This window comes from Ammospiza nelsoni, chromosome 23, assembly GCF_027579445.1.
Source record: "Ammospiza nelsoni isolate bAmmNel1 chromosome 23, bAmmNel1.pri, whole genome shotgun sequence".
Lineage (NCBI taxonomy): Eukaryota > Metazoa > Chordata > Aves > Passeriformes > Passerellidae > Ammospiza > Ammospiza nelsoni.
This window is the reverse complement of record NC_080655.1, coordinates 5,478,867-5,505,908: the sequence shown is the minus strand read 5'-3', so window position 1 is coordinate 5,505,908 and position 27,042 is coordinate 5,478,867. Positions and strand designations below refer to the sequence as shown.

General features: G+C 59.2%; 3 protein-coding genes across 4 annotated transcripts in view; 2 read left to right on the top strand and 1 right to left on the bottom strand.

The window, feature by feature from the left end:
• Positions 1–725: 725 nt before the first annotated feature.
• On the bottom strand, positions 726–4,463 carry AMIGO1 (adhesion molecule with Ig like domain 1). Its single transcript, XM_059487993.1, has one exon. The coding sequence runs from the start codon at positions 3,824–3,826 to the stop codon at positions 2,333–2,335; it is 1,494 nt and encodes a 497-aa protein (XP_059343976.1). The 5' UTR covers positions 3,827–4,463; the 3' UTR covers positions 726–2,332.
• A 7,317-nt stretch (positions 4,464–11,780) lies between these two features.
• On the top strand, positions 11,781–13,082 carry GPR61 (G protein-coupled receptor 61). Its single transcript, XM_059488116.1, has one exon. The coding sequence runs from the start codon at positions 11,781–11,783 to the stop codon at positions 13,080–13,082; it is 1,302 nt and encodes a 433-aa protein (XP_059344099.1).
• Positions 13,083–14,072: 990 nt separating this feature from the next.
• Positions 14,073–27,042, top strand: part of GNAI3 (G protein subunit alpha i3) — a 31,072-nt gene continuing 18,102 nt past the window's right edge. For both annotated transcript variants that reach the window (XM_059487749.1, XM_059487748.1), the window contains exon 1: positions 14,073–14,313. In XM_059487749.1, coding sequence (XP_059343732.1) covers positions 14,196–14,313 — 118 coding nt within the window. In that variant the 5' untranslated portion in view covers positions 14,073–14,195. The remainder of the gene's footprint in view (positions 14,314–27,042) is intronic.

Below are 27,042 nucleotides of genomic sequence, written 5' to 3'. Positions count from 1 at the left end.
GGGGGTGCCTCAGTACAGAGGGGGGGTCCTGGGGACCGTGGAGGGTCATTAGGGTGCTGGGGGGTTAAAGGGGAGGTATTGGGGACCACGGGGGGTCTTTGGGGTGCTGGGGGGACAGGCGGGGGACCATAGGGGTCATTGAAGTGCTGGGGGTGAGCAGGGGCTGGCCACAGTGGGTCTTTGGGGTGCTGGGGGGACAGGTGGGGGACCATAAGGGTCATTGAGGTGCTAGGGGTGTCAGTGGGGTCATTGGAGTGCTGGGGGCTGCTATAGGGGGTGCTCAGAGCTCCCTCCCAGCACAGCATGTTGGGGTTGGTGTCACTCTGGGATGGGCACACTGGGGTGACTGGGGTGCCCCCTCCTGCCCCCCACATCACCCCCTTGCACCCCAGATGGGGTGGGCAGGACAGCAGGGCCCCCCACCCTGGAGGGGTTCCCCAGCAGTGTCTGGCCATAGGGGGGTGTTCAGAGCCCCATCCCAGCACAGCGTGTCGGGATCGGGGTCCCACTGGGATGGGCATACTGGGGTGACCGGGGTGCCCCCTCCTGCCCCCCCCACATCACCCCCCTGCACCCCACATGGGGTGGGCAGGACAGCAGGGCCCCCCGACCCAGCCTCATCCTGGGAGAGTCCCCCAGCAGTGTCACCCTGTCCCCAGCCCACCCTCACCCCAGCAGGGGGACACCCCTGGGAGCCCCCCAGAAGGGTGAAGGTTGCACAGCATGAGGGAAACACGTTTATTTTGGCCAAGGCATCGCTGGGCATTGCCCAGTGCAGGGGGGAACATCAGGGCTGGGGGCACAGGGGACACAGGCTGGGCTGGCATGGGGACACCCATGGGCACCCATGGGAGGGGGCACCCCCTTTTTGGGGTGCAGGAGCCCCTGGGTCCCACCCCTGCAGGGGAGGGGGCTCTGCTTGCAGCTGTGGGTTGCAAGGGTTGTCAGGAGGTGTTGGGGGTGCCCCAGGGGGTTGACACAGCCCCGGTGTCCCCATGGGGGTGGCACATGCTCCCCGGGGGACTCATGCTTGGCCATGCACATGCCAAGGGGGGCGGGGGGAACGGGGGGGCTGCAGGAGGGGGGTTCTGCCCGGTGCTGCCGCTCCTGGGGGCTCACAGCTGTCACTGTCACTGTCCCTCAGTCCTCCAGAGCCTGGTGGGGCTGATGGCCTGCAGTTGGTGGCCACGCTGTCCTCACAGACGTGTCCCTGTGGTGACCTCGGCAGGGCCAGCAGCGATGCTCAGTCCTGAGGGGCAATGGTGGGACCCCCAAAAACGAGGGACACGGTGGTGGGAGTCTTGTCATCCCTCCTGCCCAGGGACAGGTCACAGCAGCAGATTGTCCCCTTGGTGTGTCCCCTCACTCCCTTGTCCACTGCAGTCCCCCTTGGCAGGGGCCAGGGATGATGCTCAGTCCTGGGGGTGGTGGTGGGGTCCCCAAAAGCTGGGGACACGGTGATGGGGGTCCAGCCACCCCTCCAGCCTGGGGACAGCTCACAGTGGCACTGGGGACACAGGATGTCCCTGGGGACTCCCCACAGTGTCCCCTCACACCCCTGTCCCTCGCAGTCCCTCAGGGATCTCGGCAGGGGCCAGGGACGATGCTCAGTCCTGGGGGTGATGGTGGAACCCCCAAAAGCTGGGACATGGTGGTGGGGTCTGGCCATCCTTCCTGCCCGGTGACAGGTGACAGTGGGGGACTGCCCCATGGTGTCACATCTTTGTCCCTTGTGGCACAGTGACCTCGGTGGGGGCAAGCAGTGATGCTCTGTTCTGGGGAGCAATGGTGTTGCCCCCCAAGTTGGGGACATGGCAGCAGGGGTGCAGCCACCCCTTCTGCCCATGGCATGTCCATGGGGAACAGGTGACAGCAGCAGCAGGAACACTGTAGGGGTGTCCTGGTGGACAGTAGGAACACTGTAGGGGTGTCCTGATGGACTGTCCCCATGGTGTGTCTCCTCACACCCGTGTGTCCCTCACGGTCCCTTTGTGGTCCCAGTGGGGGTGTGGGACAATTCTCAGTCCTGGGGGTGATGATGGGACTCCCAAAAGCTGGGGCCATGGTGGTGGGGGTCTGGCCAACTCTCCCGCCCAGAGTCAGGTGACGGTGGGAGACTGTCCCCAAAGTGTGTGTCCCATCTTTGTCCCTCACTGTCCCATGGTGTCAGTGACCTCGGCGGGGCAGGCAGCGATGCTCAGTCCTGGGGTGTGACGGTGTGACCCCCCAAGCTGGGGACACGGCACTGGGGGTCTGGCCACCCCTCCTGCCCAGGGACAGCTTGCAGTGGCTGACACGGGGTGTCCCTGGGGACTGTCCCCACAGTGTCCCCTCACACCACGATGGGTGTGTCGGAGAAGACGGAACTCACCGAGTCTGGGTCCGACACCTTCCTCTGCGCCTTGGGGCCCTGCCGGGCGGGCACCGGGGGGGTCCCCCCGCCCTTGAACCGGCCGTTCTGCCCCGTGCCAGCACCGGAGGCCACGTGGGACCCGCAGGGCTCCCCGGTGCCCCCGGCGTGGTTGGGGGTGGTGCTCAGCACCGAGGAATTGATGCTGTCGTCGCGCGGCGCCGGCGGCTTCTCGGTGCCGCGGCAGCAGCAGCAGCGGCACGGGGTGAGGTACAGGTAGATGAGCACCAGCACCACGCTCAGGATGCAGCCCACCAGAGTGGTGTAGGCCGTGTTCAGCGTGTCGTGGGGGCCATGCAGGGTGAAGTTGTGCACCAGCAGCTCCACGTAGAGGGTCTCGTTGAGGAGGGGCCCGGCCACCCAGCAGGAGTAAGTGCCGCCATCCTCAGGGCGCAGCGCCCGCAGCTGCAGGCTGCCGTTGGCCAGCAGGACCACGCTGCCGTTGCCCCCGTCCCCCAGCACCCGCTCCCCGCCCGGTGTCACCCAGTGCCGGCTGCGCACGCCCTGCCAGCGGCTGTCGCAGCCCAGCGTCACGCTGTCCCCGAGGTGCGCCTCCAGCACAGCCTCCCGCGCCTTGCTGCAGTTGAGAGGCGGCTTGCCCGCCAGCTCCAGGATCTTGACGAGAGCCGTGGCTCCGGGCAGGACGCAGCGCAGCTCGTCCTGGAAATCCTCCACGGCGCTGAGGTGGCGGCGGCGGCCGCGGTCCAGCAGCTGGAAGAGCAGGCAGTCGCAGGCCAGGGGGTTGTTGTGCAGGTAGAGGCGGTCGCGCAGCCAGGCGGGCAGCGCCTGCAGCTCCCCCGCGGGCACGGCCCGCAGCCGGTTGGCCGACAGGTCCAGCAGCGCCAGCTGCGGCAGCCGGGTGCCCTCCCGCAGCAGCTCCAGCGGGAAGCGGGCGATGCGGTTCTGCCCCAGGTAGAGCTTGCGCAGCCGGCCCAGGTTCTCGAAGGCCGTGCGATCCACCGTGGAGATCTCATTGTTGTAGAGCAGCAGCACCTCCAGCTCGCCCAGGTCGCTGAACAGGTTCTCGTCCAGCGTGCGCAGGCGGTTGGAGGACAGGTCGAGGTGGCGCAGGCGCGGCACGTGGGCGAAGGCCTCGGTGGACACGAAGGCCAGCCCGTTGTGGCTCAGCAGCAGCGCGTGCAGGTGCGGCAGCCGCGCCGGGGCCCAGTCCGCGCGCAGCCGCGTCACGTTGTTGTGGCTCAGGTCCAGCACGGCCGTGAAGCGCGGCAGAGGCGTCGGCACCGTGCTCAGGTTGGCCTGCGAGCAGCTCAGCAGGTTGGAGGCGCAGACGCAGCGCGAGGGGCAGCTCCCTGCTGCAGACCCCCATAGCACAGGGGACAGCAGGGACAGAGCCAGCAGCAGGGACGGCGGCACCGTGGGGACGCGCATGGCCACGCACTGACGCGATGGTGGCATGATGGGGACAATGCAGAGTGGAGTGGGAGGGGGCTTCAGTCACATGGTGTCATGATGTGGGGTGGCTTGGTCACCCAGTGGCACTGCACAGGGTGGCTTTCAGTCACACGGTGTCACAGCAGGCGGCAGGCTGAGGGTTCAGCAGGTGTCATGGTGCAAAGGCTTGGTCACTTGGTGTCACAGTCCAGGTTGGCTTTGGTCTGCCAGTGTCACAGCACATGCCAGGCTCAAGGCTCGCCCAGGAGTCACAGCGCAGGGTGGTTTGGCCACCCAGTGTCACAGCACGTGCCAGGCACTGAGTCCCCCGGTGTCACAGCACCTGCCCATCTGGCTGCTCCCCTGGCGCCATGGTGGGAGGTGCTCGGTGTCACAGCGCTGTCACCAGGCGCCGTGGCGTGCACCCAGTGTCACTGCCTGGATAGCTGTGCTCCCAAGCTGTGCATGGAATGGCTTTGTGCTCCGGTGCTCCCCCGGTGTCACGACATGGAATGTGTCCCGGTGCTCCCTCAGTGTCACGGCTTGGGGGGTTTGCTCCTGGTGTCACAGGGTGTCCCAGGGTCACTGTCCACCAGGTCACGGTGCGGGGTGGCTCTGTCTCCACTGTCACGACATGTCCCCCCTGTCACGGCCCTCCCGGGGCACGTCTGGCCCGGAGCTCCTGCTGCTCCCCCCGGCCTGGATCCCCCCCCGCCCCCGGTCCCGGCCGTGCTGCGGACGGAGCGGCGGAGGATGCTCGCTGCCTCCCTCCCCCCTTCCTCCCGGGGCGTTACCGGGGCCGGGCTCGGGCCTGGGCCGGGGATGGGGTCGGAGCGTTACCGGGCCCGGTGCGGCGGCGGCCGGGCAAGGCCGGGCCCAGACGAACCGAATCGAACCGAGTCAAGCGGAGCCGAACCGCGGGAATCCCAGCGGGGCCGAACCGAGCCGAGAAAAGCCGAACCGAGACGAGCTGAGCCGAGCGAGGCCAAAGAAAGTCGAGGGGGCCGCGCAGAACCAAGCCAGGCCGAACCGGGCCGGGCCGAACCTTCCCGAGCTCAGCCGAGCAGAGCCGAGCCCGGCCCGAACGCAGCCGAACCTTCCCGATGCTCCCCGAGCTGAGACGAGCGGAGCCGAGCCTGACCCGAACGCAGCCGAACGGTTCCGACCCGGCCCGAGCGCGGCCGAACGGCCCCGATCCGCCCCGGGACGGGGTCTGGGGCCGGCCCCGTGCGCTCCGCCCGGCCCCATTGGCTGCGGCCGCTCTGCGCTCCGCCAATGGCGGCAGCGCGCGGCTTAACCCGCCCGGCGCCGCGGCACCGGCACCGACACCGGCCCCAAACCCGTGTGCGACACCGGCCCCAAACCCGTGTGCGACCCCTGCCCCATGTCCGACTCCTGTCCCGGGCCCGTGTCCGACCCCTGCCCCACTTCCGACCCCTGCCCCGGCCCCATGTCCCACCCCTGCCTCGTGTCCGACACTAGCCCCCGACCCGTGTCCCACCCCAGCTCCATCTCCGACCCCAGCCCCGGCCCCATGTCTGACTCCAACCCCGCTCCCGTTTCCCACCTCAGCCCCGGCCCCATCCTACACCAGCCCCATGTCCTACACACCCATCCCGTGTCCTACACCAGCCCCATGTCCTACACACCCATCCCGTGTCCTACACCAGCCCCATGTCCGCCTCCAGCCCCCGGCCCCATATCCGACCTCGATCCCCTGCCCAGCCCCAGCCCCGGCCTCGTGCTCATTTCTCTCCCCAGCCCTACGTCCGACCCTGTCCTCATCCCTGTCCCGGCCCGTCCCCACTCCCCACTCCCCTCTCCATCCCCCTCCTCATCCCTGTTCTTGTCCCCATCCCTTCTTTCTCCTCATCCCACTCTCCCTCCCCAGCTTCTTCCCCATCCCCATCTTCATACCTCTCTTTATTCCCATCCCTATCCTGATCCCTATCCATGTCCTCTTCTCCATCATCCCAATCCCATCCCCGTCCCTATGCCCCATCTCTATCCTCACACTTATCACATATCACCCATCCTCATTCCCATCTCTGTCCTCTGTCCCTATCCCTGTCCTAATCCCCATCGCATCCCTGTTCTCATCCCCATTTCTATTTCAGCCAGTCCAATCCAACCCAACCCAATCCCATCCCATCCCCATCCCCATCCCCATTCCGATCCCCTCTATTCCCTGTCCCCATCCCCTCTATTCCACCCCTGTCCCCATCTCCATCCCTCTCCTATCCCCATCCCTGTCCCCATCATCTCTATCCCATCCCATCCCATCCCCATCCCCATCCCCATCCCTCTCCTATCCCCATCCCTGTCCCCATCATCTCTATCCCATCCCATCCCATCCCATCCCATCCCCATCCCCATCCCCTCTATTCCATCCCTGTCCCCATCCCCACCCCTGTCCCCATCCCTCTCCTCTTCCCATCTCCATCCCCATGCCATCCCCTCCCAGCCCCACCCCACTCCCATCCCCTCCCCTGACAGCACAGCCCCACATTCCCCATCCCCCCGAGTTCCTGACCCACCCCACAGCCCCCCCCCCCCCCAAACAGAGGGGACTCCCCAGCCCCCGAGGGGCTCTCCTGGGTGTCCCAGCCCCAGCCAGCTGGGAGCCCCGCACCCCCACTCGTGGCTCTGCTTCCCGGGAGTATTTTTAGATCCAAACATTCGTGCCGGATTTTGGGTCCAAAATTAGAGGGAAAAGAGCTGGAACAAACCATGCTGGGATGATGCAGCTTTTTATTGCAAAGGGGGGGCAGGGATTAGAAGGAAGCCCTGAACACAGAACAGGATGTCCTCAGGGTGCCCCTCACCCTGTTCCCCTCACCCCAACTTCCCCCCCCGGCTGGATGCCCCCCTAATCAGACGGGGAATTTTGTCCTTGGATCGTCCTTATTTTCCCGGTTTTAATCCTGGAGTTAATCCGTGCCCAGAACCCACTGCCCGCACCCCTCCCGACAGCCAGCCCCACCCTCAGCCGGACACCCCCGGGCCACACCGGGCTGTGGGTGGCCCTGGGTGTCCCAGGGGACAGCAGGAGGGACATGCGGAACGTGGGAGCACACGTGTGTCAGCACACACAGACACACAGGCACACAAAACCACACACACACACACAGAGACACACGTGTGCACAGCCCAGGGACCCATGTGTATGCCACTCACATGTGTGTGCACACACAGACACAAACACACACAAACACACAGACACACACGTGTGCACAGCGAAGGGATGCGTGTGTGCCCCTCACACGTGTCAGTACACACAGACACACAGACACACGTGTGCACAGCCCAGGGACCTGTGTGTGCCCCTCATCAGTGTGTCAGCACACAAAGAGACACACACAGACATACAAACACACACAGGCACACAGACACACACGTGTGCACAGCCCAGGGATGTGTGTGTGCTCCTCACACGTGTGTGCACACACAGATGTATCTGCCAGATGTGTGTGACCCCCCCCTCAGGCAGGCACACGTGACACAAGCGTGTACCCAGGTGTGCAGACACACACAGAAACACAGACACAGACACACACACACAGACACACACACAGACATACACGCACAGACACACACACAGACAGACACACACACACACACACACACACACAGACATACACGCACAGACACAGACACAGACACAGACACACACACACAGACATACACACACAGACACACAGACACACACACACAGAGACACAGACATACACGCACAGACACACACACACAGACAGACACAGACAGACACAGACACACACAGACACACACACACACACAGACACACACACAGACATACACGCACAGACACAGACACAGACACACACACAGACACAGACGCACACACACACACACACACAGACACAGACATACACACACAGACACACACACAGACACAGACACACACACACACACACAGACACACACACACACACACACAGACACACACAGACACACACACACACACACACACACACACAGACACAGACACACACACACACGCAGAGAGAGGTGTGACCGTGCTTAACCCGCGTTCTCCATCAGGGGCTCTGCAGAGGGCACAGACATGGGGGTGCCGGGGTGCCAGGGGTGGGTACAGGGACACTGGTACCCTCGGGTGTCTGGGTGCTGGGGTGCCAAGGTACTGCAGGATTTGGCTGCTGAGGTATTGGGGTGCTGAGGGATGAGTACCCTGGATGTTTGGGTGCTGGGGTGCCAGAACAATGAGGTACTGGGGAACCACTGCTCTGGGGCACTGGGGTGTTGGATTGCTGAGGTGCCAGGGTCCTGGGATAATGGGGCGCTGGGGTAGCAGTATTTTGGGGTGTCAGCAGCCTTGGGATGCCATGTTGCTGATATCCTGAGTGCCAGGATGCTGGGTATTGGAGTGCCAAGGTATTGGGTACTGGGCTCCCAAGGTGCTGGGATAGGGGGATGTTTGAAGATTGGGGTGTTGGGGTGCCAAAATAATGAGTACTGGGAGGCCAGAGGATGGGATAAGGGGGTGCTTGAGGACTGGGGTGCTGGGTGCCAGGATGCTGGGATAGTGGGGTGATAGGGCACTGAGGTACTGGGGTGCCACTGCTCAGGGGCACTGGGATGTTCGGTTGTTGGGGTGCCAGGGTGCTGAGGCACTGGCATACTGGGGTGTGGGGGACTGGGATGCCAGGGTGCTGAGGTATTGAGTACTGGGATGCCATGTGCTGGGTACTGGGGTGCCAAGGTATTGAATATTGGAGTGCCAGGATGTTGGGGTACTGGGTTCCCAAGGTGCTGGGATAGGAGATGCTTGAGGATTGGGGTGCCAAAATAATGGGTAGTGGGATGCCAGGGGCTGGGATAGTGGGGTGTTTGGGGACTGGGGTGTGGGGGTGGCAAAATAATGGGATGCCAGGGGCTGGGACTGGGGTGTGCTTGGGGACTGGGGTGTTGGAGTGCCAGGATGCTGGCATAGTGGGGTGACAGGGCACTGAGGTACTGGGGTGCCGCTGCTCAGGGGCACTGGAATGTTTGGTTGTTGGGGTGCTAGGGTGCTGAGGCACTAGGGTGCCAGGGCACTGGGATACTGGGGTGCCAGGTGTGGCAGACTGGGATGCCAGGCTGCTGAGGTATTGAGTACTGGGATGCCACGTGCTGGGGTACTGGGGTGCCAAGGTATCGAGTACCGGGGTGCCAGGATGTTGGGGTACTGGGGTGGCAAGGTGCTGGGATAAGGGGATGCCTGAGGATTGGGGTGCCAAAATAATTCAACCATAATGAGTACTGGGATGCCAGGGGCTGGGACAGTGGGGTGCTTGGGGACTGGGCTGTGGGGTGCCAGCAGTGTCAGGGTTCCCAGGGGTACCAGAGCAGGGTGTTTGCCACAGCTGGGTGTCCTCAGGTGTCCCACACAAGGGGAGGGTGCCCACAGGGGCTCCCAGGAAAAGGGGGGTCCGTGTGTCCCCCCACTCTGTGGGCCAGGGCTCACTCCCGTGCTCACCTTCCTCCACAGGGGCCGGAGCCCGGGACAGGAGGGATCTCCGTGGGTCTGCCGTGCTCCTTCCCGGTATTCCCGGTACTCCTGGTGTTCCCGCTGCTCCCGGTGCCCGGGGTCCCACCGGGAGCCGCCCGCGGGCCCCGGAATGCCGGGGCCGGTTCATCCGAGGTCGGGCATTTCTAATCTGGTTTGGGTGGATTTATTTTTGGGAGCCCGTAGCCGGGCGATGGCCACGTGAGGCGCGGGGACACGCGTCACCCACGGATCACTTGTCAACCGCGTCCCGGGAATGAGAGCCGGGGGCAGCGCATCCCACCCGGGCACCCTTGGGATGGGGCCAGGGCACTGCGGGGGCAAAGTTCGCATCCCGAGCAGGATTTGGAGGGATGGAAAAGATGGGCACCCCTTCCTGTAAGGGAATGGCATGTACTGGGGAAACTGAGGCACGGGGCGTGGCGGGGAGGGGCACGGACTCCATCCCATTTGCTCCATTGCTGAACTGGGAGGGAGGGAAGGGGAGCTGGGGTGGGGGTAGACAGAGCTGGGGGGGCTCTGCGGCCCCTCTGAGCGGCCCCCCGGCACCCTCCGTACCCCACTGTGAATCTGCACCCCATCCCCCCTTCCCACCTCTCCCCCCGAGACCACCTCCTCATTACACCCCCCGAGCTCCCTCTCCCCTTCCCCGAGGGGCTTCTCCTCCATGCCGTCCCCATCACTTTCGGGAGGCAAACGGGGAAACTGAGGCACGAAGCGACACGCGGGGCAGCACCCGGGGGTGTCGCACCCTCCTGTCCCCACTCGGGGGGCACAGCCAGGCTTCGGGAGGCAGCGATCGCCCCAGCGCGGGCCCCGCAGCCCCGGGCTCGGGGGCCGTTCCCGGGGTACCGAGGCGAGGCGGGCGGCACTAGGACCCAGCAGCCGGGCGGTGCGGAGCAGCCCTCGCCGCAGCGGCTCCAGCCCCGAGCATCCCCCGCCACCCCGGAGACACCCCCCGGCCCCGACCCCTCCCCCGGCCGGAGCGGGGACCCTCGGCCTCGGGCCGGCTCCATGCGGACCCCCAGGGTAGGTGCGGCGGCCGAGCAGCCCCGCCGGAGCACGGCCTGGGGAGCTGGGGAGATACCGGGGAGGTACCGGAGGGGTGGGCGAGACTCCCCCGGGGGTGGGAGGGGGTCCCCGACCGGGGACATCGCTCCGGGCTCTGGGAGAGAGACATGGGCAGTGAGAAGGGGAGGGGGGAACCGCAGCTGCACCCCCGTTCTGACAGCATCCCTGCCCCGGGGGGCACGGGTGGGACCCCCGCCCCCGTGGGGAGCAGCCGGGGGGTCCGGGGTAGCCCCCACATCCCCCCCGTGTCCCCATGGAGGGGCTGCGAGCTCGGCGTGAGGGGGTCACACAAGGCCTCCGAGCACAAGGGGTGAACCCAGGACTTGGGGGTGCTGGGCCCTCCCCTCTCCTCATTCTCGGGAACCCCCACCCATGCCGGCCCCCCCGTGTGCTCCCCACACTCCGGGCAAAGGGCTCCACTGGGGTGCTTTGGGTTGAAATGTTGGAACTGGGGGATTTACCCCAGAATTGCTCATTTTTGGGAGAACAAGGCTTTTGGTTGGGAAGGGATTTGATGTAGAGGGTTGTGGAGATGGATGGGGGTGATGGGGACAATGTGTGGGGGTGTCACAGCTGTGTTGAACCATGCCTGGGATCTCATGTGTTCCCCAGAGCTCTCTGTCCCCTCTGGCAGCTCTGCCTTCCCCCAGGTGCCTGGGGGCTGTGGGTGGGGGTCACAACTGGGCTGAGCCCCACCCTGTGTCACCCTGTGATCCCACCATGGCTCTCAGGGGTCCCCTCAGGGTCTCTCCTCTCTTCTGACAGCTCCACCTGCCCCCAGGTACCTGTGGGGTGCAGGTGGGGGTCCAGCTCAGCTCTCAGGGGTCCCCCCAGGGTTGTGTCTCCTCATGACAACTCCACATTCCCCCAGCACAGCTGTGGCCTCTGCATGGCTGTCAGAGGTGACCCATGAGCCCCTCCAGGCTATCAGGGGTCCCCCCAGGGTCTTCCCACCATGACAGCTCCACCTTCACCCCAGGTACTGAGGAGGGCTGCAACTGGGGGTCCTGCTCAGCTCTCAGGGGTCTCCCCTGGGTCTCCCCCATAACAGCTCTACCTTCACCCCAGGTACTGAGTGGGGGTTGTAATTGGGGTCCTGCTCAGCTCTCAGGGGTCCCTTCAGAGTGTCTCCCCCTTTTCTGACAGCTCCAGCTCCCCCCAGCTACCTGGGGGCTGCAACTGGGGGTCCAGCTCAGCGCTCAGGGGTCCTCCAGGCTCCTGCCCCCTCCAGTGACAGCTGCACCTCCCCCAGGTACCCCCTGGCTGAGCAGCGGGGACATGAGCGGGGCTGGGGGGCACCTTTGGGTGCTCTGAGTGCCCCCCCACCCGCAGAGCACCAAGGATGTGACCCCCTGGCGATGCCCGGCCGTGCCACACTGGATGGAGCCCTTCCTGCCCTCGCCCTGGGTCTGGAACGGCTCTAGAGGGGGGGCCCGGCCCCCCAACAGCACCGCCGAGGCCAAGCCCAAGGACACGGCCTCCAAATCCGTGGGATTGTTCTTCATGGTGCTGCTGGACCTCACGGCCATCGTGGGCAATGCCGCCGTCATGACGGTCATCGCCAAGACGCCGGCGCTGCGCAAGTTCGTCTTCGTGTTCCACCTGTGCCTGGTGGATTTCCTGGCCGCGCTCACGCTGATGCCGCTGGAGATGCTGTCGGGCTCGGCCGTGTTCGAGAGCCCGGGGCTGGGCGAGGCCGTGTGCCGCGTGTACCTGTTCCTCAGCGTGTGCCTCACCTCCATGTGCATCCTCTCCATCTCCACTGTCAACGTGGAGCGCTACTACTACGTGGTGCACCCGCTGCGCTACGAGGTGCGCATGACGGCGGGGCTGGTGGCCGGAGTGCTGGCTGGCGTGTGGCTCAAGGCCGTGGCCACCTCGCTGGTGCCCGTGCTGGGCTGGCTGTCCCCCGACCGTCCGCCAGCACCTGGTACTCACGGCTGCTCCTTGCAGTGGAGCCGCGGGCCGTCCTGCAAGGTCTTCGTGGTCTTCTTCGCCGCCTTCTACTTCGTGCTGCCGCTCCTCATCATCGTCGTGGTCTACTGCGGCATGTTCAAGGTGGCGCGGGTGGCGGCCATGCACCACGGCCCGCCGCCCACCTGGATGGAGACGCCGCGCCGGCGCTCGGCCTCACTCAGCAGCCGCTCCACCATGGTCACCAGCTCGGGGGCTCCTCGGACCACCCCGCAGAGGATGTTTGGCGGAGGCAAGGCGGCCGCCGTGCTGCTGGCCGTGGGCGGCCAGTTCCTCTTCTGCTGGTTGCCCTACTTCTCCTTCCAGCTGTACACGGCGCTGAGCACTCGGCCCTTGGCCGGGCCGGCGGCCGAGACTGTGGTCACCTGGCTGGGCTTCTGCTGCTTCACCTCCAACCCCTTCTTCTACGGCTGCCTCAACCGGCAGATCCGCGGCGAGCTCGGCCGGCTCCTCACCTGCTTCTTCAAGCAGCCCCCCGAGGAGGACCTGCGGCTGCCGAGCCGCGAGGGCTCCATCGAGGAGAACTTCCTGCAGTTCCTCCAGAGCACCGGGCGCCCACTGGAGCCCCCCAACGCTGAGCGGGACCTGCCCCCCGTGGATTTCCGCATCCCGGGGCAGATCGAGGAGGAGGCGGCCGAGGCCAAGGAGTGGGGAGGGGGCAGCGGGGTGTTCGTGCCCGTGGCGGGCTCTGCCAAAGCGGGGCTGTAGCGTTTGGGGGGTTTGGGGTAAACGTGGCTCTGAGGGGAGACATGGTCACCGTGACTTGTTGAGGGGGGCTTTGTCACCGCCATGGAGGGTTGGAGGTCCCAAAATGCTCTCTGGGCATGGAGGGTGGGGGATCCTCACTGCAGCCATGGAGAGTTGGGGGTCCCATGGCCCTTGCTGGAGTGGGAGTGATCCACACTGCTGTGGGGGATTGGGGGTCCCATAGCACTCATTGAGGTTTGGGGGGGGGTCTCTGTCACCACAGCGGGGATTGGAGGTCCTACAGCTGTCGCTGATGTGTGTGGGGTCCTTACTGCCGTGAGGGATTGCGGATCCCACCGCGCTCATCGGGGTGTGGGGGGTCCCCATTGTTGCCATCACAGGTGAGGGGGGTCCTACCGCCCTGGTTGGGTTGATGCTGTGGGCGGTCAGCACGGCCACCACTGCAGGAATCGGGGGTTCCATGGCACCACCGGCCGGGGGGCAGCAGCTGGGGGCACAGGCCCAATGATGGGCCAGGGATAAGAGTGGGGGGCTCGTGTTTGGAGGGGTGCTCCCTCTACAGGCAGGGAGGGGGGCTGCCTGAGGAGGGAGTCCCCTCCATCCCCCCGTGGCCCTGAGACCCCTCCTCACCCCGGAGACCAGCTCCCCTTCCCCGAGGCCCGGCCCTCTAGGGGTGCGGAGCTCGGTCCCCTCATGAGGGCGGGCTGGGGGGCTGGGGCCGCCATAGACCCAACAGACCCCCGCGAGGACTACAACTCCCATGATGCCTCCAAACAGAGCCCGGAAGTAAAGCATTTCCCATCATGTCTCGCTCTATCGAGGCGGAAGTAAAGCGCTTTCCTCCCCCCCCATCATACTCCGCTCTAACGTGGCGGAAAGCGATGTTTTCTCCCATAATGCCCCGCTCTACCGAGGCGGAAGTACTCGCACTATCACCCCGCGGGACTTCATTTCCCGGCGTGCCCCGCGGCCAGGACCGGAAATCCGGCGCCGCCTCAGGAGCCGCCCGGGCCGAGGCAGCTGCGGCCCCGATCCCGATCTCGGTCCCGGCCCCATCCCGGTCCCGGTTCCCGTCCCCCCGCCCTCGGCCGCCCGGCCGCCCCCGCCGCCGCCATGGGGTGCACGCTGAGCGCCGAGGATAAGGCGGCGGTGGAGAGGAGTAAAATGATCGACCGCAACCTGCGGGAAGACGGCGAGAAGGCGGCCAAGGAGGTGAAGCTGCTGCTGCTCGGTGAGGAGGGGCCGGGGGGAGAGCGGAACGCGGCCTGCAGGGCTCTGGAGGGATTCTAGGGGGCCCAAGGGGGCCTCCGCCCTCAGGAAGGAGTTTGGGAATGGAGAAGTGGGGGGGGATCCCTGGATGGGCTGAGGAGGGTCCTGAGGGATCCCTGTGGGGGCTGAGGTGAATACCGAGGGATCCCCGGGGGAGCTGAAGAGATTCCCGAGGGGTTCCTGGATGGGCTGAGATAGTTCCCGAGAGATCCCTGTAGGGTCTGAGGAGGGTCCCGAGGGATCCTTGGAAGGGTTGAGGTGGATCCCGAGGGATCCTCGGGGGAGCTGAAGAGATTCCCGAGGGATCCCTGGATGGGCTGAGGTGGATCCCCAGGGGACCTGAGGTGATTCCCGAGGAGTCCCTAGAGGGGCTGAGGAGAGTTCCGAGGGATCCCTGGATGGGCTGAAGTGGTTCTCGAGGGATCCTTGGGGGAAGCCGAGGTGGATCCCGAGGGATCCCTGTGGAGGCTGAGATGATTCCCAAGGGATCCTCGGCAGGGCTGAGGAGGGTCCCGAGGGATTCCCAGGGGAACTGAAGAGATTCTCGAGGGGTCCCTGGATGGGCTAAGATGGTTCCCGAGAGATCCCTGGATGGGCTGAGGTGGATCCTGAGGGATCCCCAGGGGGAGCTGAGGTGGATCCCGAGGGTTCCCTGGGGGACCTGAAGAGATTCCTGAAAGGTCCCTGGATGGGCTAAGATGGTTCCCGAGAGATCCCTGGATGGGCTGAGGTGGATCCCCAGGGGAGCTGAAGTGATACCCGAGGAATCCCTGTGGGGGCTGAGGAGGGTCCCGAGGGATTCCTGGAAGGGCTGAGGTTGATCCTGAGGGATCCCCAGGGGGAGCTGAGGTGGATCCCGAGGGTTCCCTGGGGGACCTGAAGAGATTCCTGAAAGGTCCCTGGATGGGCTGAGATGGTTCCCGAGGGATCCCTGTGGGGGCTGAGGCAGATCCCGAGGGATCCTTGGCAGGACTGGGGTGGATCCCGAGGGTCCCCGGGTGCTGAGGAGAGTCCCGAGGGTGCTCTGGTCCCCTCAGAGGGGGCACGGCTTATCCCATCCTGTGGGGGCGAGGCTGTTCTGGGCTGACCTGGGACCGGGCCCATGGGCATTTCCCAGTGGAATGTCCCCTCCGTGCTCCGTGTCCCCATGGAATGTCCCCTCCGTGTCCCCATGGAATTCCCCGCTGGGACTGGGCCAGGCCTGCCAGAGGCACGGCTCATCCCTGGGTCCCAGCATGGAAGGGAGGGAGTGCTGGGGCTGGAGTTAAATTCCCGGTCAGGGAGAGGGGGTAAAACAGTAAAAGGGATTTCCTCTTTAGCAGAGTTTTGCTGTGTTTGGTCTGTGTTTTGGAGCTCTTGGAAGTGATGGTGGGAGCTCAGAGGAGGCACAAACTGCCCTCCCTGAAGGGTGAGGAGCAGATTGAGATGAGATATTGGGCAGAAATCCCTCCTTGTGAGGGTGGGGATCCCTGGCACAGGTGCCCAGAGCAGCTGTGGCTGCCCCATCCCTGGAAGTGTCCCAGGCCAGGTTGGACAGGGCTTGGAGCACCCTGGGATGGTGAATGTGTCCCTGCCATGGCAGGGGATGGACTGGGATGAGCTTCTAACCCAAGCCAGTGTAGGACTCTGGAGTTCTGTTCAAGTCCTCACAATTTTATGAGCACCACCCAGGGCTGATGAACCATCTGCTCATGCTGATTTCTCTTTTCAAGGTCTGGGTATATATTTTTGGTTATCCTGATTTTTCGTTCTCAGAGGAGACAGATGGTGTCTGTGAGGATCTGAACAGCAGCACTGAGTGGGTCCTGTTAGAGCAGGCTGTGTGAAGGAACCATCCTGCTCCAGGACTCCTTTTTCTTTCCCATTTAGCCCTTTTTCTTCACTCCCTGCAGGAGCTGCTCTGAGCTTTGTACTTGCTGTGTCCATGGAAAAGCTCTTGGCTGTGTGTCAGGAGAATCCTTTGTTCTCCAGGTGTTTGTTTTGGTGTTAATAAGCAACACTTGCACATTCCCTGGAATGGAATAATTCTTTCCTCATATTTTTGGATGGCATTTTTTCTAAAGCACCCAAGGCTTGGAGGCTGAGATTGGTTTTATCAGCAAACATGGAATGGGGGGAATATCCCAAAAATCATACAGTCATCAGCTGGAATGTGTTAAAAACCAGGCGAGGCTTTAGAACTCAGAGCAGCAGCTGATTTTGGATGGCAGGAAAATTCCTGCACTCCCTGGTGTGTGTGCAGGTGAGGAGCTTTTTAGAAGTAACTGGAACCTTGATCTGGACCTCCCTCTCCATCTCCCTGATCCCAGGTCAGGTTTGCACCTGGCTGTCACTTGCAAATCTCTCTCAGGTATTTCCTGGTTTTAAAGCTGAGTGTGGTAATTCCTGGGGATACCAGGAAATGCTGCAATCTCCCCACACACATCCTTCTTGATTCCCAGAAGGAATTATCTGCAGTGGGACCATCCTTTCACTGAGAGAAGCAGAAAAGTCCATGAGGATTTTTCCATTGTTTGAAGAAAGGTTTTTTATCCCACATAAAACTGTCAGGATCTGCAGGATCTCTTGTGAGTGGTTTCTTCCCCTCTCAGAGAGGGTTGGTGAAAAAAAAAAGGATTTTTCCTGAATTTTGGAGTCCTCACATCCTTCCCAGCTCCATGAAAAGAGCTGCCCCAGTTTGAGGTGTGCAGAGCTGTGATGAGCAGGGAAAGGGCTGTGCCTGTGCAGAGGGAGCTGGATCCTTCCCAGCTGGGCTGTGAGGAGGCAGGGATGGACCCAGAATCTGGAGGGTTGGAAGAGGAGAGGGAGAAAATGCAAATCCAGTGAAATTTGGGAGAGGAGAAGTGAAATACAGCCCAAATTGGGAGGTTTGGAAGAGGAATTAAATGCACGTGAAAATCAGGAGGTATGTGGGGAGGAGAGGAAGTGAAATACACCTGAAATCAGAAGAGAAGAGAAAGGAAGGTCGGGAGATTTGGGGAGAGAAGAGGCAGTAAAAATCCAGCCAAAAGTGGGAGATCTGAGGAGAGGACAAGAAGTCAAACACCCCAAAAATCAGGAGATCTGGGAGAGGACAGGAAGCCAGAAATCCCCAAATCAGGGTTTGGGTGTGTTTCCCTTTCTCTCCTCCATAACCCTTATCTTCTTTTGAGGGGAGGAAGGAGAGAGAATTCCAGTTGTGTTTTCTTCTGGGAGCTTTGCCTTGACTTTTCCAGCACCTTCCACCTGGGAGAGGGCTCAGATGCTGGAGGAAGTGGCCCCAGCAGCAGGAGAACTGCAGGACTGCTGGGATAAAATCAACCCTGGAGCTTCTGCTCAGGGATTTCAAGTCTGGAGGGTTGGAAGAGGAGAGGGAGAAAATGGAAATGCAGTGAAATTTGGGAGAGGAGAAGTGAAATACAGCCCAAATTGGGAGGTTTGGAAGAGGAATTAAATACAGATGAAAATCAGGAGATATGTGGAGAGGAGAGGAAGTGAAATACACCTGAAATCAGGAGGTTTAGGAAAAGAGAGAGGAAGGTAAAGACACTGAAAATTGGGAGATTTGGGGAGAAAAGAGGCAGTAAAAATCCAGCCAAAAGTGGGAGATCTGAGGAGAGGAAAAGAAATCAAACACCCCAAAAATCAGGAGATCTGGGAGAGGACAGGAAGTCAGAAATCCCCAAATCAGGGTTTGGGTGTGTTTCCCTTTCTCTCCTCCATAACCCTTATCTTCTTTTGAGGGGAGGAAAGACAGAGAATTCCAGTTGTGTTTTCTTCTTCTGGGAGCTTTGCCTTGACTTTTCCAGCACCTTCCACCTGGGAGAGGGCTCAGATGCTGGAGGAAGTGGCCCCAGCAGCAGGAGAACTGCAGGACTGCTGGGATAAAATCAACCCTGGAGCTTCTCCTCAGGGATTTCAAGTCCCTCTGTTGTGTTTCCCTTTCACAACTCTGAAATTTGTTGAGCAATTCTAAGTTCTGGGGATATTTTATAAACCAAACGAAACCTGAGCGTTGAATAATGACTGACCCTGGTTGTTACAACCCTGTGGGATGTAATTACTGTTCCATGCTGGAATGCCACCAGCAGCTCTGCTGGCATGGTTGGAGTGATGGCAACGGTGGAGTCACTCTCTGGAACAGCAGCTGAAGCTCTGGGGATGTTGGGAACAAGCTGGGGATGGCCCAGGAGCCCTCAGGCCCATTTTTCCAGCCCAATGGAGGAGGGTGCTGGAGCTCTTCCTGCTGGGGTAGAGCTAACCCAGATCCTCCACTCTGCTTGCAGTGCCTTTGCCAAGGTCTGGGATGTTGTTCAGGGGTCTGTGTCACCCTCTGGTCACCTCTGGATTCCAGAGCTGTCCCATTCCCAAATCCCTTTGTAAATGGTGGTTTTGTGGCTCTGTGGATGCACCAATGTTGGGCTGTTTTTGCCCCAAACACTCTTTATCCAGCCTGGACAGCTTCCCTGAGTTTGGGTATGCTGTGTAATTATGTTGAAGTGATGCTGCTAATTAATGCAAAAACAATTAAAAGCATGAGTTTGTTTTAAAATAACCTTAATTTGCATAATTCACCCTCCTCCACTACTCCAGGAGCCCTCAGCTTTTTCCTGACACTGATTTTTCCAACCTTTTTTCTTTCCTGAATACCCCAAGGCTTCCTCAGCACTGGTTCACTTCTGTTTTGGTTTAAGGTAGGAAAGTGTTTTCTGAGGCAGAGCTGGTGCTGCAGTTAATGATGTTGTTAATTGAAGTGGCTTTTGGAGCTCAGCAGCTCTGCCTATTCCAGAGGATCCATCTGGGGGTCAGACCTGGCTGCTCCTCAACTCTGGAGCTGCTGGATGCCCTTGGAATGTTGATATGAAGCTCTGTGGTGGAGTGTTGGTCTCCAGATGTTGTCCCAGCAGTTGTTGCTGCTCCAGCACCCTCCTCCATTGGGCTGGAAAATCTGCCAGGTTTCCCCCCCCCCAGCAGAACCCTGGGTGTGCCTGCTGAGAGCCTTTCCTGGGGGCAAATGGGAGCAGAAAAATGGGACTGAGGGCTCCTGGGCCATTCCCACTTGCTCCCAACCTCCCCAGGGATTCAGCTGCTGTTCCAGAGAGGATTAGATGGGATATTGGGAAGAAATTTCTAGAGGATGGTGAGACCCTGGCACAGCTTTCCCAGACAAGTTGTGGCTCCCTCATCCCTGGAAGCAACCAGGTTCATTGGAAGGTCTCTCCACTGTTGCCATCACTCCAACCATGCCAGCAGAGCTGCTGGTGGCATTCCAGCATGGAACAATAATTACTTGTGGGATCTGCTGTAGGAGTCCTGCTGGAGAAGCTGCAGGGAGCTGCTGTTTCTCTGATCTTGAAGGTATCTGGGTCTGCTGGAGGCTCCTGGTGACTCACAAGGACCTGCCTCAGGCCAGATTGCACCAGGGAAGGTTTGGGTTGGATATCAGGGGAATTTCTTCATGACAAAGATTGTTCAGCCCTCCATGGGCTGCCAAAGGCAGTGGTGGAGCCTCCATCCCTGGAAATGCTCAAAAAAACACGTGGATGTGGCACCTGGGACATGGTTGGACTCAATCTCAGAGGGCTTTTCCAACCTTAATGATTCCATGGTTATAATTAATGTGACAGCAGGTCAGACCTGGCTGCTCCTCAGCTCTGGAGCTGCTGGATACCCTTGGAATGGTGATATGAAGCTCTGTGTTGGTCTCCAGATGTTGTCCCAGCAGTGGCTGCTGCTCCAGGTGTCCATCCTTGTAGGATCTGCTGTAGGAATCCTGCTGGGGAAGCTGCAGGGAGCTGCTGTCTCTCTGATCTTGAAGGTATCTGGGTCTGCTCAGGCCAGATTGCACCAGGGAAGGTTTGGGTTGGATATCAGGGGAAATTTCTTCATGACAAAGATTGTCCAGCGGTGGAATCTCCATCCCTGGAAATGCCCAAAAAACGTGTGGATGTGGCACCTGGGACATGGATTAGGGGTGGACATGGTTGGACTCGATCTCAGAGGGCTTTTCCAATCTCAGCAATTCCATGATTATAATTAATGTGACAGCAGGTCAGATCTCTGTGAAGATGCTGCTCTTCTCTGGGCTTTAAGCTCTGTGGAGATCTTTGCACAGCTGCACTGGAGGCTGGAATTTCCCTTCCACCCATGTTCTCCCACCTTTCCATGGGGTTTCTGTGTACCTTCCCCTTAATTTTCTGTTCTGCCCTTTTCCCACCAAAACCAGAGGCAGGCCAGGCAAAATGCTCCTTATCTCCAGAGTGCCTGAAGCCTTCGAGTTTTTCAGGAATCAGCCATGATTTATTTAATCTCCTGGAAAATAATTTATTCCACCAGGGTCAGATGCCCTCTTTTTGCACAGTGCCATTTTCCAGCTGTGGGATGGGAATTCTTCTGCCCTCTGTGTTGTGTGTACATCATGTACTCTTGTCAGAACACCAGGGTGAGTGTCCATGCCCAGCTCTGGGATTTGGGGATGGACAATTTCCAGCTTGCTTGAGGAATTGGGATTCCATCTATGCTCCAAGAGCCCTCTGGATATGATTCAAGTTTCATTAAATTCTGAGGCAAAGCATTGAAATAACTTTTCTCAGAAGAGCAGAGGGAGCTGTAAAGAGGAATTTTTTAATTAGATCATGGATCTAATCTTCTGGAAGTTTGGAGTGAGCAGAGCTGTGCCTGCACCTCCTGGGATGCAGAAGTGGGATGGAGAAATGGAATTGATGCCTTAGTTGGGGTTTGGAGCTGCACCGAGGGACAGATGCTGATGATTTTTCCAGCAGGCTCTTTGTGGTGATCCCTGTGCTGTCTCCTTTGTTGCTGGGGATCCGATGCCTGGCTCTGGTTTCATGTTTTCCCAGTTGGTGTTTGGTCACTTCAGTGCATCCTTTAACCTTCTCTGGTTACTGGGGTGGTGCTGCCTGGGTCAGCTTTAGAAACAAACACCGAGTGCTGGGCACAGCCTTCGCCTCCTGGAGCTCAGTGCTTGGGGTCTCCAGCCCTGCAAGCTCCTGGGGTTTGGGGAATGAGTTTATCCCTCAGCAGGGAGAGCCCAGCTGCATGTTTGGAACAGCTCAGGGTTGTTGTTCCTGCAGAAATTCAGAGGGTGTTCAACTTTTAAAAACAGGCCTAGCACAAGGTGACTCTTGATAATCAGGAAAACGAAGAAATATCTTTTCCAAGCCCAGGTCTTGCCACTGTTCCCTCTCTTTCCAAGTTATCTGTTGTTTTATCACCCAGCTCCTGTTTTACAGGCCTTGCTTGGCTGTTCCTCTGTGGTCACCACCCAGACTGGGATCCAAAGACACCAGACTTGGCCTTTTTATCCCATATCTCCAAGGAAATCCTGAAATGGATTGGGTTGGAATGACATTAAGGCTCATCTCCTTCCATGGGCAGGGACACTTCCACTGCCCCAGGCTGCTCCCAGCCCTGTCCAGCCTGGCCTTGGACATTCCAGGGATCCAGGGGCAGCCACAGCTGCTCTGGGCACCTGTGCCAGGCCCTGCCCACCCTCACAGGGAACAATTCCTGCCCAATATCCCACCCAGCCCTGCCCTCTGGCAGTGGGAGCCATTCCCTGTGTCCTGTCCTTCCATCCCTTGTCCCCAGTCCCTCTCCAGCTCTCCTGGAGCCCCTTTAGCTCTGGAAGGGGTTCCAAGGTCTCCACCCCTGGCAGTGCCCAAGGCCAGGTTGGACAGGGCTCAGAGCAACCTGGGATAGTGGAAGGTGTCCCATGGCAGGGGTGGAATGGGAAGAGCTTTACAGCCCCTCCCAACATTCCATGATTCTGTAATCCCCTGTGAGTGGGGATGAGGAGCTGGGGGTGCCCAGGAGGCTGGAGATGCTGGTTTGATGTCCAGCCAAGAGCCACACGAGGCCTCTCTCCATGGGGGTCTCCAGCCATGGTGCTCAACAGCAGCCAGAATTCCTTCAAAACACTCCTGGGGGAGATCAAAGAGCTGGGAAAACAAACTCAGATCTGAGCTCTGTGATTATAGAATCCCTGGATGATTTGGGCTGGAAGGGATTTTAAAGCTTATCCCATTCCATCCCCTGCCATGGGCAGAGGCACCTTCCACTAGCCCAGGATGCTCCAAGCCCCATCCAGCCTGGCCTGAATCACTTTCAGGGTGCAGCAGAGGGTGTTTGCTGCTGGTGTGTGGCTTTCACCAACTCCTTTAGGAATTTCTGTGATGGAGTCTTGGTCTCCAGATGTTGTCCCAGCAGTGGCTGCTGCTCCAAGTGTCCATCCTTGTGGCATCTGCTGTAGGAATCCTGCTGGGGAAGCTGCAGGGAGCTGCTGTTTCTCTGATCTCGAAGGTATCTGGGTCTGCTGGAGGTTCCTGGTGACTCAGTGGTCACTCAGGTCTGGGGACAGGTCCCTCCAGCCTGATGGTTCCTAGGAATGGTGCAGAATTCCTGGAGATATTTCAACCTTCTGAGTGGTCACAGGATGTTTCTAAGCTTTAAAGTAATTGTTTAGTTAGGACAGGATTGAGGCTCAAATAATTTCAAGGCAAAAAGGAAAATCCCTCTGTTCTAGAGAGAGGCTGGGAGAGCTGGGAATGCTCAGTCTGGAGAGGAGAAGGCTCCAGGGAGATCTTAGAGCTGCTTACTGTGCCTAAAGGGGCTCCAGGAGAGCTGCAGAGGGACTTTGGACAAGGGATGGAGGGACAGGGTGAGGGGGAATGGCTCCCACTGCCAGAGGGCAGGGATGGATGGGATATTGGGCAGGAATTGTTCCCTGGGAGAGTGGGCAGGGCCTGGCACAGGTGCCCAGAGCAGCTGTGGCTGCCCCTGGATCCCTGGCAGTGCCCAAGGCCAGGCTGGACAGGGCTGGGAGCAGCCTGGGGCAGTGGAAGGTGCCCCTGCCATGGCATGGGATGGAATGGGGTGGGATTTAAGGTCTTTCCCAACCCAAACCAGGATTCCTTCTGTGATTCCGAATCTTCCATCAGGGCTGCTGCTCTTCCTGTGCATGTCCCAGGTACTTCTGGTGGGAGAAGCCTCATCAGCTTCAGCCCATGGGCTGCAGCAGGCCCAGCAGTGCTGGAATTTCACTGCTGTGACCCCAGGGTTGGTGTTGCTCCTGTTTCCAATATTCCATTCCTTACCCAAGCCTTCACTTTTTTCCCCTCTGCAGGCAGTGCCAGCCTCCAGTGGTTTACCCTGTGCCAGTCCTGCTGTTCCCTCTGCAGTGAGGCTGTGGCCAGCCCTTGTGCCTGTTTTATTTGAATATATTGTTTTTCCCATCCTTCTTGTAGAATGGGAGTGTCAGCCTAATCTCTCCTGGTTCCTGTTGACTTTCCCAACAATAGCTGCTTTTTTCAAGCCTGGAAGTACAACTACTGCTCCTTTCTCTGGTGTTTTTCCCTTTCTCCTGATTCCCAGTGCAGTTCTCTTGCTGTTTGTGATTCTGTGATATCCCAGAGTTTTCTAGGTGTCCACTGAAATAAAAACCCTCAAGCAGGGAATATGGGATCTGTGTTAGCAGGGATGGCAGCACTAGGAAGGTCAGGATGTTGGGATCTGCATTCCACACAGTGAGGTTGGAAGGAGGGAAGTGGGGAAGAGGATGAGAATTTGATGCTTCAGCTTTTTCCAGCTGGGCCTGCACAGGTCCATGGGGTGCTGGAGGTTGTTGGGGAGATATTCCTCATGGAATACAATCCAGGAAAGCTAAGGAGGGTCTTGGTGGGTGAGGAGAGGTGTCCATGTTCCTTGTGAGGTGGGATGAGTGTTAAATAAAGAAAGTCTGTTTATCAGGGAGATACCCTGTGGGATTTAGGGTGATTTGAGCAGCTCCTGCTCCACATTTCCCATGGCTGTGAAACCATTGGATATTTTTGGGCCTGGACTCCTCCCAGCTTGGTTGAGCTGTTGTTTGGGCCTGTCTGAGGGGAGCTGGTTCTGTTTGGGATTTGGGAACTGTAACCACAGCCAGATGATCCAGCATTGCTCCCAGCCTGCTCCTCATGTGGAGGATCCAGCCACAGTCCCAGGTCTGTAACTCAGCCCTGGAGCTTCAGGTGAACTCCTGGGGTTATTCCTGTGAAACAACCCTGGGTCTGGGAGCTCACAAGGGCTTCAGGAGTGGGCTCTTGGAGTTCCTGCCGAATCCCTGCAGGGTTTCTGAGCTGCTGCTGGAGCTCCAAGGCACATGCCTGTGCCAGGCCCTGCAGTTTTATCTTCCTCATTTGTACTTTAATGGATTTTCCGGTGCATCCCTGTTCCCTCCCTGGAAGGATTTGTTTCAGCAGTGACCTGGTTTCTCTTCAGAAACTTGCAGATGTTCCAGGGCTTTTCCCCTTAATTATGTGTGTGGAATTCCTTTCCTGAAGTACGGTTTAATGCAGTTTTGATACAACTTCAGGGAAAAATACCACTGAAAACAGGATTTTTAGGACCTTCTGGAGCAGGAAACTGAATGCTTGTGTCTGGAAGGTGTAGGGAGTCTGACCTACCTCCTTGGAGAGTTTCTAAAGCAAAAATCTAGAGTTGTTGGAATTCCTCTCTTGGAATCCCTGTGTTTTGTTGCTCTTTTCCCTGTAATCTCCAGCACAGGGCCATGCCAAGTTTTTTGCCATCTGCTGCTCCAGGAAATCCTCTGGAAATGGTTGGATGATCATTTCCTCTCTGTGCATCCTTTGCTTTCCCAGGGCCAGCTCTGATACAGCTGGAAAGCTGCTCCAGTTTGCTCCTGCTCAGGAGGGAGAAGGGATCTGGCTGTGGGATCTGACTCTAGGAATTGGTACAGGGATTGCCACTCTTGGAGATGGAATTCCAGCACTTACATGCTGAGCTTTTCCCTAAGAACTTGTGGGATGGTTACTGGGATGGTTACTGGGATGTTATTGGGGTGTCACAGGTGTGATCTGGTGTGTTGCTGGGTGAGATATGGGCGTTTTCAGAAGCTGTGGTGCCTCCTGGCTCCATCTGGTTTCCAGAGGGAATGGTTGAATGTTTGTGAAGGATGCACTGGGGACAGGGACGTTGTGTAATTCCTGCCCAGTGTGTCCATGGAGTGGGACAGTCCCTGTGACAGATGAGCTGCTTTTTGTGTCCAGGGTGGGATGCAGAGGTTCCTCACTGATATTTTGGGAAAAGGGAAGTTAAAGTTTCTGAAGCAGTTTTTCCATGGGGTTATGACATTCACACTGAGCTCAGCCCTGGTTTCTTGTGGCAGAATGTGATCCCTGCCTGGCTGTGCTCATGGGAGCAGAGGGGAAAGGTTTGCTTCTCCTTAGAAAGGCTGAAATGTCCCTGATTTCCAGGGGTTTGAATCCACTCTCACATCTTCTATCTTTGAGGTCTTCCTGGCTCCCCATCTAGTCCCTGCCTAAGGTCCCAGAGTTGAAGGCTTTGCCTGAGAAATCTGTAAGAGTTCCAGTGTAACTCTATCCACTCTAGATGTGAATTTCTAGTGTGGAGCATCAGTTTGCTGTAGGCTGCAGCAGTGTTTTAGTAGCATTCAAATTCTCATTTGTTATTCCCTTGCTGAAGGATTCAGCCACACTGGGTACAAACAGCACATGGAAGTCCCCAGAGGTGGGAATGAAGGGTGCAGGATAAAAGCTCCTGAGTTGGTCCAATATGGATCCCTTCAGGCAAACCCTTTCCAGTGGGTTGGGAAAAGAGGAATAGCAGCTTTATCTGGTGTGAACATCTGCAAGTGTTTAGAGAACATCAAAGGACAGGAGTGAAACCTAGAGAGGTTGAAATTAGATCCAGAAAGGAAGAGTAAAATGGGAATGATTGGCTGGAGTGGAGTGAGAGAACCTTCTAGGCATTGCATTCCATCCCCCTACCATGGCAGGGACACCTTCTGCAGCCCAGGGTGCTCCAAGCCCTGTCCAACCTGGCCTTGGGCACTGCCAGGGATCCAGGGGCAGCCACAGCTGCTCTGGGCACCTGTGCCAGGGGCTTGCCACCATCACAGGGAACAATTCCTGCCCAATATCCCATCTATCCCTGTCCTCTGGCAGTGGGAGCCATCCCTCCTCACCCTGTCCTTCCAGCTCCTTGTCCAAAGCTCCTCTGCAGCTCTCCTGGATCCCCTTTAGGCACAGAAAGGGCTCTAAGGTCTCCCCAGAGCCTTCTCTTCTCCAGGCTGGACACCAGCAGCTCTCCCAGCCTGGCTCCACAATCATGGAACCCAGGGTTGTTTGGGTGAGAAGGGACCTTCAAGCTCATCTCACCCCCTGCCATGGGCAGAGACACCTTCCAATGAACCTGGTTGTTTCCAGGGATGAGGAAGCCACAGCTTCTCTGGGAAAGCTGTGCCAGGGTCTCACCACCCTCTAGCAATTCCTTCCCAAATCCCATCTAACCCTCCTTTGGTCAGCAGGGAGCTGTTCCCCTGTGCCAGCCTAGACGTGGGCAGTGTTAATCCCTTTTCCCCCTGGCACTGCCCATCTCCTGGGCCATCCAGCAGGAGCTCCAGCCTCCATTGCAGAGCTGCAGCTGCAGGGGAGATGTTTTCAGTGAGGGTTACTGAGGTGCCTTGTCTAGGTGGCTCTTGCCTGAGAGAGACAACCTGGAACAACAGGAAAAACTTCTTTAGGAATAACAGCTCAGTGCTTGGCCATGGCTGAGGAGCCAGTCTGGGGTGGTGTGTTGGTGAGGAGACAGCTCAGAGGATGTGGGTTCCCACTTTCCCCTCTGAAGTAAAGTGTGAATAACCTTGGAGAGGGGAATTCCTGCTCTACCA

Bases quoted from the DNA above. Each gene is read 5' to 3' on its own strand.
- AMIGO1 (XM_059487993.1), bottom strand. From the start codon at position 3,826: ATGCCACCATCGCGTCAGTGCGTGGCCATGCGCGTCCCCACGGTGCCG.
- GPR61 (XM_059488116.1), top strand. From the start codon at position 11,781: ATGGAGCCCTTCCTGCCCTCGCCCTGGGTCTGGAACGGCTCTAGAGGG.